A 15739-nucleotide genomic window follows, 5' to 3' on the forward strand; every position below is an offset into this window, starting at 1 on the left:
AGCACTACAGCAAAAATTATGCAAGAGGGCTAAGACTATAACCACAGGTTTTCCCTTGTTATCTATTCCTCACCCTTACCTCTATGCACTGTTACTTGTTGACTTTCCAACTACCATCTGCATGAAAAATAATTTTTTTTCCACAGCAGTACTTTTATTGTGCTATAAAACTAATTGGATGAAGCCAATTAGTTGTGTTTTCTAATTGAATATTTGCACTGGTGTTGAAATTCCAAACAACATACTTTTATTATACAGGTATTTATTACAACCAAAGGAGAATGGAAACAAGTCTGCAAAATCAGAAGACTTGGGATCACTTCGCTTGTCTATATTCTACAATGAAGACTATGTCCTTCCATCCCAGTACTACAATTCCCTAAATGAGCTGCTGCTAAAGTCATCTGATGTAAAGGTAGATATTGGTGGAAGTTAAAGCTCTCTGCTTTTATCTGATGTGATGCAGCTTTGTAGTATTCACGCATTCAAGTACAAAAATTACATTAGACTCATCATTATAATGGTTGTTCACTGGGTTTGTAATTCAAAGTGCATAGTGACCTTGTCTGATATTGACTGTGTCTCAACAACATGGTATCTCAGCTATTCTAATATGCATAGGAAAAATTAAATAACAAATTTGGCCTGCTAGTAATGGTGGTGAAAGAGAGTGTATAAAAATGTAAGAAGTCTGGAGGCACAACAGCTTATACTTCAAAATATCATACCAGCCTGAGAACAACAATTAAAATGCCCTTCAAAGTATGTTGTTAAGTAACCTAAAAGGGTAAAGAAGTACAATGAATGGAAGTAACTGCAGTTGAAGAAGATTTCTCTTTTGTTAGTAGAGGAATGGGAAAATGTACATGATGCTGAACCGAAAGCTATGCCTGATCAGGTGTGCAGAATACCTTTCATTGCTGTGTTTAGATATGTGGTCTATTTCACTAAGGAAGAAGTTGTTCTTCTTGAAACCTCTATTAGTGAGAACTCCATCCGCTCAGCATTAACTGTAAGAAGTCTTTAAAAGATATGTTGTGCTAGCCCTGTGCATTATGTTAGACATAACAAAGGACCTTTAGTGCATAAAACGGGGGGAGGTTACTCCTAGATCTAAACAAAATTGTCGTTTTTTTGCCCACTGGCTGTATATTATAAACAGTAGTATTGACATTATCTTGTAGTCTTGTAATGATTGCAATCGCATACAACATCTCAGCATTTTAGAGTGGATATTATTGCACTAGTGCTATGTGCATGTCTTGGGTTTCTTGCTTTTCTATAAGAACACAATAAGTATATGTTTTTGTTGAAAATGTTCGGTCTCCTTTGTTGCTGCAATAAGTTTTGATTCATTGTCATTTCCCAGGTTTTATTAATTCTATTTAACTGTCAATGAACATGCTAATCTGTGAAGTGAATACATATTTTATTGCAAGATAAATAGTAATCTTAAAGTGGTAATCTTGTACAGAATAATGTTTATTGTAGCAAAATACTTCTGTTTGTGTGTTCATATTGTTTATAGTTATTCTAATTTCTGGTCGTGTATACTTCTAAGAATCCAGTTTCTATTAAATGTGAGCTGACGCAAGCTGATGAATTGGATTTGAGTATTTGTGCTGAGAAGTGATTTTGTTCCCACTGACAGTGATTGGTATTGTTGTACACACAAAAAAAAATGAAGTATTTGTCTGATTTTTTTTTTAACATGTCCACTCTTTAAGAAGGGAGGAAGGCAAAAGAAGAGAAATTAAAGGCCAAATAGCCGAACCTCAGTGGCTGGGAAAGTATTGGGAGTCCATTATTATGGACTGGGTTTTGGGGTACTTGGAGACTAATGATAAGCTAAAGTCAGCATGGTTTCTGTGAAGGGAAATCTTGCCTGACAAATCTGTTGGAGTTCTTCAAAAAAGCAACAAGCAGGGTGGACAAAGGAGAGGCAGTGGATGTCATTTACTTAAATTTTCAGAAGGCATTTGATAAGATGCTTCACATGAAGCTACTTAACAAGATAAAATTCTATCATGTTACAGGAAAGATACTGGCTTGGATAGAGGAATGGCTGACAGGCAGGAGGCAGTGAGTGGGAATAAAGGAGGCCTTTCTGGTTGACTGCCAGTGACTAGTGGTGTTCCTCAGGGGTCAGTATTGGGACTGCTACTTTTCATATTGGTTAGATGGTTTAGATAATGGGATTGATGACTTTGTGTCAAGGTTTGCGAATAATACAAAGATAGGCAGAGGGGCAGGTAGTGCTGAGGAAGCAATGTGATTGTAGCAGGTCTTAACCAAATTGGAAGAATGGGCAAAAAGTGGTAGATGGAATACAGCATTGGGAAATGTATGATGATGCATTTTGGTAAAAAAGAACAATAGTGCAGGTTATTATCTAAATGGAGTGAAAATTCAAATATCAGAGGTGCAGAGGGACTTAGGAGTCCTCATGCAAGACTCCCAGAATGTTAGTTCACAGGATGAGTCTGTGATAAGGAAGGCAAGTGCAATGTTGGCATTTATTTGAAGAGGAATAGAATATAAAAACAAGGAGATAATGCTGAAGCTTTATAAGATACTAGTCATGCTGTACTTGGATTATCGTCATCAGTTTTGGGCCCCATATCTCAGAAAAAATGTATTGTCATTGGAGAGAGTCCAGAGGAGATTCACAAGGATGATTCTGGGAATGAATGGGGTTAACACATGAGGAACGTTTGGCAGCTTTGGGCCTGTACTCACTGGAATTTAGAAGAATGCATGGGGGATCTCACTGAAACCTCTTTGAAAGGACTAGATATGGTGGATATGGAAAGGATGTTTCGTTTGGTGGGGAATATCCAGAACTAGAGAGCACAGCCTCAAAATTGAGGAATTATAGAACAGAGGTAAGGAGGAATTTTATTCGCCAAAGAGTGGTGAATCTGTGGAATGCTTTGACACAGACTGCGGTGGAGGCCAAGTCCATGGGTGTATTCAGAGCGGAAGTTGATAGATTCCTAATTGGTCAAGGCATCAACGAATATGGTGAAGGGGCAGGTGTAAGGGGTTGAATAGGATCAGGGATCAGCCATGGGAATGATCCAAAAAATGGCGGAGTGGACTCAATGAGCTGAATAGCCTAATTCTGCTCCTTTAAGTCTTATGGTCTAAAATTGTTTAACTGACTGTTATGAATGAAATAAAAATTAATGCTGAGGTACATAGATCATAAAGTATGGCCAGAGGCCTTGTCTAGGAAAGGCATCCTAAGAAAAGGTATACGAATTGCAAGGGAACAAGATTTTCCTAAGGAGGTCCAGAGCTTAAGGCTTTGACAGTGAAAATGGGGCTATTCAGGTGTCAGGTATTAGAGGAGCAAGTTTTTTTTTGGTGTATTGTGGGCTGCAGGAATTTCCAGAATTCGCTATATTAGCCCATGGAGTTATTTGGAAATAAGAATGAGAATTTTGAAAGTGGGGTGTAGTTTAAACAAAAACCATTGCAAGTCAGCAGGCAAAAACTGAAGGGTAAACAGGAATTGTTTTGTAACCTAATGGGCAACAATGTAGTAGACATGTTCTATCTTTTTTATTAAATAATTAGTCTCACTGTCATTAAGGGTTTCTTGAAATATTTATGATCTGTATTTTTTTGTTTTTTTACACTGTGGACAGTTTAAGTGATCACTCAACAAATCAGACTGAAGTTACTTTTTTCTCTTGTCTTCAAGCCTATATCTGCCTCAGCAGTCCATATCCTGGGTGAGGTGTGCAATGCAAAGCAAGAAGCTGTGTTACCCCTCGTACGCTTATTATTACATCATAAGAAGTTAGTTCCTTTCCTTCATGCTTTGGCTGAATTAGATCTCCAGCAAACACAGTAAGTGTCATTTGGGTCCTTGGTTACTCTCACTCCTGTGCTTTATCTGAGGAAAATCAGATGGTTGCATAATCACTTGTTGTGATACAGAATATTTAAAAAATATTATTTCTGAGGAATCAGTAGAACCAAGTAATGGACCATGCTCCAACTCAAGCAACTGTTAAGTGCCTTCAATGCCAAGAAAATCTCTTTTTATTCTATCCAAGCATAGTACTTCAGTCATATTCTCTTAGGAGATGTTATGCAAGATAATATTTTTCTGTTCCACATCAGTTCTTTTAGCTTTCAGCCTTTGGGGATAAGGTTCCCAATTTGTGCAGCGTTTATTTCTGTAACCTGTGAATTTTAGATGAAACTAAGCCTTATGTTGATCTGGACCTTTAACAGTACCTGAATTCTCTTAAATTTATGAGACTATTTTCTTATAGAATATAGAATAGTACAGCACAGTGTAGGCCCTTCAGCCCACAATGTTGTGCTGGCCCTTAAACCCTGCCTCCCATATAACCCCCCCCGACCTTAAATTTCTCCATATACCTGTCTAGTAGTCTCTTAAATTTCACCAGTGTATCTGCCTCCACCACTGACTCAGACAGTGCATTCCACACACCAACCACTCTCTGAGTAAAAAACCTTCCTCCAATATCCCCCTTGAACTTCCCACCCCTTACCTTAAAGCCATGTCCTCTTGTACTGAGCAGTGGTGCCCTGGGGAAGAGGCGCTGGCTATCCACTCTGTCTATTCCTCTATCTTGTATACCTCTGTCATGTCTCCTCTCAACCTCCTCCTCTCCAAAGAGTAAAGCCCTAGCTCCCTTAATCTCTGATCATAATGCATACTCTCTAAACCAGGCAGCATCCTGGTAAATCTCCTCTGTACCCTTTCCAATGCTTCCACATCATTCCTATAGTGAGGTGACCAGAACTGGACATAGTACTCCAAGTGTGGCCTAACCAGAGTTTTATAGAGCTGCATCATTACATCGCGACTCTTAAACTCTATCCCTCGACTTATGAAAGCTAACACCCCATAAGCTTTCTTAACTACCCTATCCACCTGTGAGGCAACTTTCAGGGATCTGTGGACATGTACCCCCAGATACCTCTGCTCCTCCACACTACCAAGTATCCTGCCATTTACTTTGTACTCTGCCTTGGAGTTTCTCCTTCCAAAGTGTACCACCTCACACTTCTCCGGGTTGAACTCCATCTGCCACTTCTGAGCCCACTTCTGCATCCTATCAATGTCTCTCTGCAATCTTTGACAATCCTCTACACTATCCACAACATCACCAACCTTTGTGTCATCTGCAAACTTGCCAACCCACCCTTATACATCCACATCCAGGTCGTTAATAAAAATCACCAAAAGTAGAGGTCTCAGAACCGATCCTTGTGGGACACCACTCGTCACAACCCTCCAATCCAAATATTCTTTCTCCACCATGACCTTCTGTTTTCTGCAGGCAAGCCAATTCCGAATCCACCTGGCCAAACTTCCCTGGATCCCATGCCTTCTGACTTTCTGAATAAGCCTACCGTGTGGAACCTTGTCAAATGCCTTACTAAAATCCACGTAGATCACATCCACTGCACTACCCTCAGCTGTATGCCTGGTCACCTCCTTAAAGAACTCTATCAGGCTTGTTAGACACGATCTGCCCTTCACATGCTGACTGTCCCTGATCAGACCATGATTCTCTAAATGCCCATAGATCCTATCTCCAAGAATCTTTTCCAACAGCTTTCCCACCACAGACGTAAGGCTCACTGGTCTATAATTACCCAGGCTATCCTTACTACCTTTGTTGAACAAGGAGACAACATTTGCCTCCCTCCAATCCTCCGGTACCATTCCCCTGGACAACGAGGACATAAAAATCCTAGCCAGAGGCTCAGCAATCTCTTCTCTTGCTTCGTGGGGCAGTCTGGGGAATATTCCGTCAGGCCCCAGGGACTTATCCATCCTAATGTATTTTAACAACTCTAACACCTCCTCTCCCTTAATATCAACATGCTCCAGAACATCAACCTCACTCATACTGTCCTCACCGTCATCAAGTTCCCTCTCATTGGTGAATACTGAAGAGAAGTATTCACTGAGGACCTCGCTCACTTCCACAGCCTCCAGGCACATCTTCCTACCTTTATCTCTAATTGGTCGTATCTTCACTCCTGTCATTCTTTTATTCTTCACATAATTGAAGAATGCCTTGGGGTTTTCCTTTACCCTACTCACCAAGGCCTTCTCATGTCCCCTTCTTGCTCTCCTCAGCCCTTTCTTAAGCTCCTTTCTTGCTACCCTATATTCCTCAATAGACCCATCTGATCCTTGCTTCCTAAACCTCATTTATGCTGCCTTCTTGCACCTGACTAGACTTTCCACCTCACTTGTCACCCATGGTTCCTTCGCCCTACCATTTTCAATCAGATTCTTCCTTTAGTACTGAACTCTGAAATTAACTTTCATTGGACTAAGCTGTTAATTGAACTTTAACCAATTGTGCAAAACTCAGATGGATAAAAGGTTGATACCAACAATAAGTGTATTTTATATAATGAATAATACATTAATAGGGTATCTAGAAAGTTGTTAAAGGGCACGGGACAAGAGAGACAAAATATCTTCCCCTGAAATTTGGATTGGTAATGCGGAGGCTGAATCAAGTTTGAAGCTGCAACCAGTAGTATCCTGAATATTAAGAAAATGATTGTATTGCAAGAAATCTTGAAAATCTTTCTCATTGGTTTTACCTATTACTTTTAGTTATCTTGCTTTTAAGATGTGTATTTACATCTGCCATACATAATGACAGGAGGGTGAGTAATGAAAGCAGATTTCAGATGACCATTGCATATAACGTGTACTGTGCGTTGCCAATTGGCAAAATTTCACTTCTGAGCTGTTTTCAGAAAACATGCAAGCTTGAAATAATCAGATTCTTTGATTTTGTAGGGAAGTCAACACTATCTTCAGGGGAAACTCTCTAGCTACTCGGTGCATTGATGAAACAATGAAACTGGTTGGAAAGCATTATCTGAAAGTGACACTGAAGCCAATTTTAGATGAAGTAAGATAGAAATTCTCTTCTCTTTGTTACACGTGTCATTTTTCATTAATATATTTCCAAGTTTATATTTGGATCAAATTTTGTACAAATAGCAAATGGAGGGAAATACATTTTGTTCTTTATCATCCTGTCAATTGCTGAATAGCAGATGTTCAATCAGCTTTTTCTTAAAATCTCTTTCCCCTTAGAATGCTACTGCATAAAAACAGCAACTCAGTCTTCAAAGTGTATATTGGCTTTGTGTAAGAGCAATTCAGATGGTTCCCACTCCTATTTCTTCTCCCCTTGGCCCAGAAATTTCATGAGAAATAATGGCATACAAACATAAGAAACAAAAGCAGAAGTGGGCCTTAAACCTTTTAAAACTTTCTCTGTCATTGAGTAAGATCATGATTGATATTTGACCTCAGTGGCACTTTCTTAAGTTGATTCCATATCCCTTGATTCTTTTAAGCTAAAATTCGATCAATTTCTGAAGAAACTGAGGCTGCACAGCTTTCTTGGGTAATGAACTCTTTAGAGTTATCTTCTTCTTCCCTCATGACTGTCCCTGGTTCTGGACTCTATAACCAGAGAATATATTAAATCCCCATGTGCCTTGTCCAGCACAATAAAAAAATATTTTTCAATGAGATCACATTCTTCTAAACTCAAGAGGATGCAGCCCTGACTTTCTCAGTTTGTCCTCTTGTGATTAACCTTCATCCAAAGAATCAATCTGGCAGGACCTTGGATTTTAGTTCTGTTAATTTTTCCCAATACTTTGTTTTTAAATTCTCTTTGACCCTGAGTTGTGCTTCTAACACCCTGTAGCACTTCCTCCTTTACATTGTTGCCTGACTCTGCGGTTGTTTTAGATCGTGTTGCTGAATTTCTAATCCAAATTTTTATCTATAGATTTAATTAATTCCAGTACTACCTTGGCTAGTCCCTTCTATTTCAACTTCGTAAAGTTCTATCTGAAATTCTTTTGCCAACCATCCATTCTTAAACTTAATAAAACTGCATTCTAATCTGACATTGCCTTACAATGTTCAAACTCCTCCATGGTGATGCCTCTCCCTATTTGATTTCCTCCATCCTTATAAAGCTGATACATGTGCATATTCCATTTCCCTTCACCAGTGCATCTCATTTTTTTTCATTACCTCCCCATCTACATAGACGCCTGTTTCTATGCAATGCTCGGCTTCTCCTTCCTTTGAGCGGTTCTTAAAATCTCATTTGATCATGCATTGTTTATGGCCCAGTATCAACTTACAGTTTCTACTTCTGTTAAAGATGATATCTAAATACATTGCTGTGTGTGCATGTGAATTTTATCACTTATGCTTTTAATTTTATTTTCTATTACTTATACACTTTGTCTACTATCTCTTGATTAGATTCTCACACTTTGTACAAGAAAATAGATATGAGTGTCTTTTTAAAAAATTATACAATAATTAATGAATATTTCTACAAATACGTGATTTCATTCCTGGATATTTTTTTCTGCAGGTAATCTGGCAGAATGTTATGTTTTTGTTTTCTTAACAATGAAAAAAATGTTGTGAAGTATTGTGCTCATAATGTGTTCCTAACCAGGACATCATCTCCCCATTTATGGCCATCTAACAGTTGTGTTCCACATTCACTACATGGCACTCTTGTGTAATGTGTCTATCATTTATTTAAATCATAAAATGCTCAGTCTCCTGCATACATCAAATGACTACCAAATCGTGCTGCTGATGGTGGAAGAAGGGTGGAGATCTTATCCAATAGTACAGCTTAGAGTAATAAAAGGTGTACACGAATTGGACCGGTACTGAAACAATATCCTGACAGTCCTAGAGAAGTAAATATCAAGTCAACAAATGCAAGTGGTTCATTCTGCAGTAGCTCCATTGTTGTTAGATCCTACATGGTAGACTAGTCCTGAAGATCTGAACTGGGTTGGCAACTGGAACTACCCTCCATCTTCTTTCACCAAAATTGGCTTGGTGATGTGAGGCAAAAGGTAGTGGTAGTTGCAAGTCTGTAACAGGTGGTTTACCATGGGGATTGCCTCTGGGACATTTATTGTTTGTAAAATATGCTTAATGACCACTCAGTGGAACAGGAGTGGAACCAGGTGTGGTCTTCTGTTCCTGTAATTCATCCACTTCCAGGTTCAAAGTGTTGTGCGTTCAGAGATGATCTTCTGCAAACCACTGTTGTAATGCTTAATTATTTGAGTTACTGTTGCCTTCCTGTCAACTTGAACCAATCTGGCCATTCTCCTCTGACCTCTCTCATGAACAAGGTGTTTTCACCCACAGAACTGCAGCACATTGGCTGTTTTTTTTTTGTTCTTTTGTTTTTAACACCATTCTCTGTAAACTCTAGAGCAGGAGTTCCCAACCAGGGATCCACAGGCCCCATGGTTAATGTTAAGGCTCCATGGTATAAAAAAGGTTGGGAACTCCTGTTCTAGAGACTGTTGTGCATGAAATCTCAGGAGATCAACAGTTCTTGAGATACTTATTCTGGCACCAACAATCATCCCATGGTCAAAGTCACGAGATCACATTTCTTCCCCGTTCTGATGTTTGGTCTGAACAACAACTGAACCTCTTGACCATGTCTGCATGCTTTTATGCATTGAGTTGCTGCCACATGATTGAATGATTGGATATTTGCATTATCAAATAGGTATACCTAATAAAGTGGCACTGAGTGTATACTTAAATGACTTGGATGAGAATGTACTTAGTTTGTCTACTTTATAAGTTTGCTGATGACAAAAACAGTTGGTGGATACAGCTGGTGGAGTCAGTTTGTAAAGAAGGTTATCCGAGGATCTGGTGGATTAGCTGAAATGTTGGGCAGAATACTCGTAGCTGGAACTTAATCCAGACAAGTGTGAGGTTCAAATTCCAGTAGGATATATAGAAGAGGTAACAGAGACCTTGTGGTGCAAATTCAGAGCTCACTGAAAATGGCAATACATGAATTGGGTAGTGAGTAAGGCGTTTGCTGTGCTTTCCTTCATAGTACTGAGTATAAGAGTTGGGATGTCATGTTGCAGCTGTACAAAGTTTGGTTAGACTGCACTGGGAGTAGTGTGTTCAGTTTTGATCCCATCAATACAGGAAGGATGTAGCAATAAAGCGTGTGCAGAAGAGATTCATGAAGATGTTAGATGGAAAAGACTACTTATAGGGAGATATTAGACTAGATTTATTCTCAGTGGTACATAGGAGGCTGAGGAGCATATATAGGATGGATGGTCAGAAATTTTCCCAGGACAAGGGAATCTGGAACTAAAGGATGCAGGTTTAAGGTGAGAGGTGAGAAATTTTAAAAAATCTGAGGGATAAGTTTTCATACATAGGATGGTGGTTATCTGGAAAATGGTCCTAGAGGAGGTGATAGAGGCATATATAATTTCAGTGTTTAAGAGGCATTAAATAGCAACAGTACTTGAATAGAAAAGGCAGAGAGAGATACAGACCCAATACAGGCAAATGGGATTTAGTGCAGATAGCCATCATAGTCAGCATGGATGTGGGAAGCTGTAAGGACTGGTTATAGGTCTACAATAAAAATAAGATGTTGATTAATGCAACTTTTGGGATAGTTATAAAATCCCTATTAAAGATTATTTGGATTTCTGTTTGTTTAGATCTGTGACTCCTGCAAAACTTGTGAGATTGATCCTATAAAGCTCAAAGAAGGTGATAATGTTGAGGTGAACAAGGTGCGTGCATTCATTTTTTGATAATTGCTTTGCTAATATATATTTTAACTTTATGTAAAGCCAGAATAACACCCATTAAACTAGTTTACCAAACTCTCTCAATCAATGTACTGCCACCGGGATTAACATACTTCTATTTTTCACCATACCAGCACTGGGAATATACAGGTCTTGAGTTTTGCAGGCTGTACACAAGAACTGCTATCAACAGACTACCGACAAACAATCCTGTGACTAAAACTAGCAAGCCTATTATAAACTTTCCTTCCACTAAAACCAGCAAGCTAAGAAAACTGTATTAATTTTTCCCCACGTGGTTCCAATCACAGTCCTAACTACAGAATTAAACATTTAATGCAGTAAAATGCCCGTCCATGAACTTGTTCATGATCTGTGGTGTTCACTATTTCAGTTGGCTGGAGGAGAACACTTGCCTTTTTTCAGCTTTGAACTTTTGACTATTGGTCCCTGTCAGAAATACAGTGGCATGCAAATGTTTGGGCACCCCTGGTCAAAATTTCTGTTACTGTGAATAGCTAAACGAGTAAAAGATGAACTGATTTCCAAAAGGAATAAAGTTAAAGATGACACATTTCTTTAATATTTTAAGCAAGAGAACTTATTTATTTCCATATTTTACAGTTTCCAAATAAGAAAAAAAGGAAAAGGACCTGAAGCAAAAGTTTGGGCACCCTGCATGGCAGTACTTAGTAACACCCCCTTTGGCAAGTATCACAGCTTGTAAAAGCTTTCTGTAGCCAGCTAAGAGTCTTTCAATTTTTGTTTGGGGGATTTTCACCCATTCTTCCTTGCAAAAGGCTTCTAGTTCTGTGAGATTCTTGGGCCATCTTGTATGCACTGCTCTCTTGAGGTCTATCCACAGATTCTAGATAATGTTTAGGTCAGACTGTGACAGCCATGGCAAAACCTTCAACTTGTGTCTCTGGAGGTAGTCCATTGAGGATTTTGAGGTGTGTTTAGGTTCATTATCCTGTTGTAGAAGCTATCCTCTTTTCATCTTCGGCTTTTTTACAGGCGGTGTGATGTTTGCTTCCAGAATTTGCTGTTATTTAATTGAATTCATTCTTCCCTCTACCAGTAAATGTTCCTCGTGCCACTGGCTGCAACACAAGCCCCAAAACACGATCGATCCACCCCCGTGCTTAACAGTTGGAGAGGGGTTCTTTTCATGAAATTCTGCACCCTTTTTTCTCCAAACATAGCTTTGCTCATTGTGGCCAAAAAGTTCTATTCAAAAGGTTCAAAGGAACATCTAAACAAGCCTGATGCATTTTGGAAACAAGTCCTGTGGACTGATGAAGTTAAAATAGAATTTATTGGCCGCAATGAGCAAAGGTATGTTTGGAGAAAAAAGGGTGCAGAATTTCATGAAAAGAACACCTCTCCAACTGTTAAGCACAGGGGTGGATCAATTATGCTTCAGGCTTGTGTTGTAGCCAGTGGCATGGAGAACATTTCACTGGTAGAGGGAAGAATGAATTCAATTAAATACCAGCAAATTCTGGAAGCAAACATCACACTGTCTGTATAAAAAAAGCTGAAGATGTAAAGAGGATGGCTTCTACAACAGGCTAATGATGCTAAACACCTCAAAATCCACAATGGACTACTTCAAGAGGTGCAAGCTGAAGGTTTTGCCATGGCCCTCACAGTCCCACAGTCCATCATCGAAAATCTGTGGATAGACCTCAAAAGAGCAGTGCATGCAAGACGACCCAAGAATCTCACAGAACTAGAAGCCTTTTGCAAGGAAGAATGAGCAAAAATCCCCCAAACAAGAACTGAAAGACCCTTAGCTGGCTACAAAAAACGTTTACAAGCTGTGATACTTGCCAAAGGGGATGTTGCTAAGTACTGCCATGCAGGGTGCCGAAACTTTTGCTTCGGGCCCTTTTCCTTTTTTGTTATTTTGAAACTGTAAAAGATGGGAATAAAAAAATTTTCTTGCTTAAGATATTAAAGAAATGTGTCATCTTTAACTTCATTGCTTTTGGAAATCAGTTCATCTTTTACTTGCTTAGCTATTGACCGGGGTGCCCAAACTTTTGCATGCCACTGTATGTTGCAAGGTCTTCTGTTCAGATATCCACATTTTGAAAATTATTTTTCTGGATGTGGACAATTCTGGCAAGACCAGCGTTTATTGCTTATCTCTATTTTATTCTCCAAGATAGGGATGAGAGTTGGCATTTTGAACCACTCCTAGTAAAAATGCTTCCACAAGGGTATTTATTGGGTATTTACGAGGATATTTACAAGGCTTAGAGACAGTGATGGTGAAGAAACTACAGTGTTGTGCAGGTTAGGGTGCTGGGTGAATTGGAGAAGAACCTGTAAGTGATGATGTACACGTGTCTGCTGCTCATGTGATTGATGTTTATATAAATCATCATGAGCACCAGTGGTGGAAGGGATAAATGGTTAAGTTGGCCGGGGTTTAGCTGCACCCAGCCAGCCACATGCAGGTTATTCATTTGTGCTGCTGTGCTTACCTTGTAGGTAGTAGAAAGACTCTAGTTTTGTAAATTGTTTTACTATTGTCACATGTACTGAGGTATAGTGGAAAAACTTGCCTTGCATGTAATCTATACAGACGAATTCATTTCAACAGTGCTTTGAGGTAATATGTTTGCGAAGCAAAAGAATTTCAGGATGTATATTGTATACATTTCTCTGACATTAAATGTAACCTATTGAAACCTATTGATAAAACAATAACAGTACAGATAATAAATTACACTCTCGCAACAAGGTAGAATGTCAGCTCAACAAAAGATCAATAGTAATTATGTATTATTATCAGAATGATTAGGATGTTTGCATCTTATTATATTACGGAAACATTCACTAGTCTTGTAACTGAGCCTGGTAGTACATGCTTTCAGGCTTTTGTATCTTCTGCCCAATGGGAGGGGGAAGAAGTGAGAAAATCCAAAGTGGGTGGGATCTTTGATTACGCTGGCTGCTTTACTGAGGCAGCAAGTAGTATAGACAGAGTCCATAGAATGAAAGTTGGTTTCCGCACCTGCATTTTCTTGCAGTCATGAGCAAAGCTGTTGCCATACCAAGCATTGATGCATCGGATAGGATGATTTCTGGAGTGCACCAATAAAAATTGGTGAGGATCAAAGTGAAAATGACAAATTTCTTTAACCCCCTGAGGCACTGGTGAATTTTCTTGACTCTGGTGTCAGTGTGGTTAGACCAATTCAGGTTATGGTAATGTTCACTCCTACCAACTTGAAAACCCTCTCTACCACTGCCCTGTTGATGTAGATAGGAGCACGTGCATCATACTCCCCACCCTTTTCTGAAGTCAGTGATACCCTCTTTTGTTTTGCTGATGTTGAGGAAACTGTTATTGTCATGACACCATGTCACTAAGTTCTCTGTTGTCATTGTTTGAGATACAGCCCATTACAGCAGTACTGTCTGCAGACTGTAGTAAGGACTCTATGAGAACTGGTTTGTTCTCCCACCTTCCCCTTCATGAAGTCCGCAGTCAGTTCCTTGGTCTTGCTGGCGTTGCTGTGACACTATTCAGCCAGCTCATCTATCTCACTCCTGTGTGCCTCCTTATCATCATCTGAGGATCTGGCAGCCACTGTGGTGTTATTATTACCAAAATTATAGATGCCGTTTGAGCTGTTCCTAGCATATAATCATGATCGCCTCTTGAATATTGATGTGGTAGTATTGTTGCTGAATAAGCGGTTAGACACTCTGGTCAGAGTCTGACACCTCTTGCAGCACAAATGTTACACCCACTTATCAGATCTCGGTTTTACTGTATTTCCTTGCTGGGGACTTGAAATGGAAATACACATTGTGCAATCATAGATGAATCTTGTGATTGGAAGGAACACTGTTGGTGAACCATTTATGATGATTAGGCTTCAGGCACTCAAAGGACTCCTGCAGTAATGATTTCGGAGTTGGGTATTTGGTCTCCAACAACTAAAATCATCTTCCTTTGTGTGAGATGAGACTCCATAATTCTCTTTAATACCCCATTTACTTTAGGGTCCCTTGATGCCTTTCTCCATCAGTTGTTAGACCTATCATATCTTTAGAGTTCAGAACTTTAACCCAGAATTAAGTCATGGCCAAGATGGAGGACTGGATCCCAGTAGTTCTGGTGAAACCCATAGTGGGCCGCAGTAAATTTGTGCTACTGTTAATGATACCTTCCATCATTTTACTTAAGTTGATCAGCTGGTAAATAACAAGTGATCTTAGTGACTGGACTTAAAGAAATGACTGCAACTGGAACATAAAGCAATTAGGAACCAAAATAGGTCATTTTGCGTTGCAAGCCTGCTTTGACATTCAGCAAAATAATGGCTGAATTTATATCTCTCAGGCTCCATTTTCCTACACTATCTTCACACCCCTTAATTCCCTTAATATCTGGAAATCTTGATGCTTATTTTAAGTGGAATCAATAATCAAGCCTTCACAATGGATAATTCCAAAGATTCACCACCCTCTGAGGGAAAAGAAATTTCTGCTCATCTCATTGCTAAATATCCTCCACCTTATTCTGAGACTGGGATTGCTGGTACTATTCTTGTAAAACAGCCTCCTTCCATCCATCCTTTTGAGCCCTGATGAAATGTCTTAAGTTTCAATAATTCTCCTCTGATTCTTCTAAAGTCTGGAACAGTTACAGTCTCTTTTTATAGCAAATTCACTGCTCCAGGAACTATTCTGGTCAATCTTCATTACACTCCCTTTATGACAAGTATATTCATTCTTGATGAAAGAGACCAGTACTCCAGCCGTGACCTTACCAAGATAATTAAATTCTTGTAATAAAGGGTATTGCAGCACTTGCCTTATTACTGGCGACACATGCACTTCAGCTTTCAGTGACCTCTGAGGACAGAGGTCCCTTTTGAACCTTAATTTTCCACTTTGTTCCATTTGTTCCCAGGCAGATGGAACTAGCTCACTAAGCAACACAGTTGGTATGAATGAGTTGGGCTGAAGGACCTGTTTCCATGCTGTATAACTGATATTATACATTTCTGTTTTGTGTTTGAAAATGGATGATTTTGCA

General features: G+C 39.3%; 1 protein-coding gene across 2 annotated transcripts in view; it reads left to right on the forward strand.

The window, feature by feature from the left end:
• Nucleotides 1-15739, forward strand: part of rasa2 (RAS p21 protein activator 2) — a 179277-nt gene that overhangs the window by 140629 nt on the left and 22909 nt on the right. For both annotated transcript variants that reach the window (XM_063045475.1, XM_063045476.1), the window contains 4 exons: nucleotides 259-415; nucleotides 3710-3858; nucleotides 6818-6932; nucleotides 10582-10656. In XM_063045475.1, coding sequence (XP_062901545.1) covers nucleotides 259-415; nucleotides 3710-3858; nucleotides 6818-6932; nucleotides 10582-10656 — 496 coding nt within the window. The remainder of the gene's footprint in view (nucleotides 1-258; nucleotides 416-3709; nucleotides 3859-6817; nucleotides 6933-10581; nucleotides 10657-15739) is intronic.

The sequence above is a fragment of the Mobula hypostoma genome, chromosome 4 (assembly GCF_963921235.1).
Source record: "Mobula hypostoma chromosome 4, sMobHyp1.1, whole genome shotgun sequence".
Classification (NCBI taxonomy): Eukaryota; Metazoa; Chordata; class Chondrichthyes; order Myliobatiformes; family Myliobatidae; genus Mobula; species Mobula hypostoma.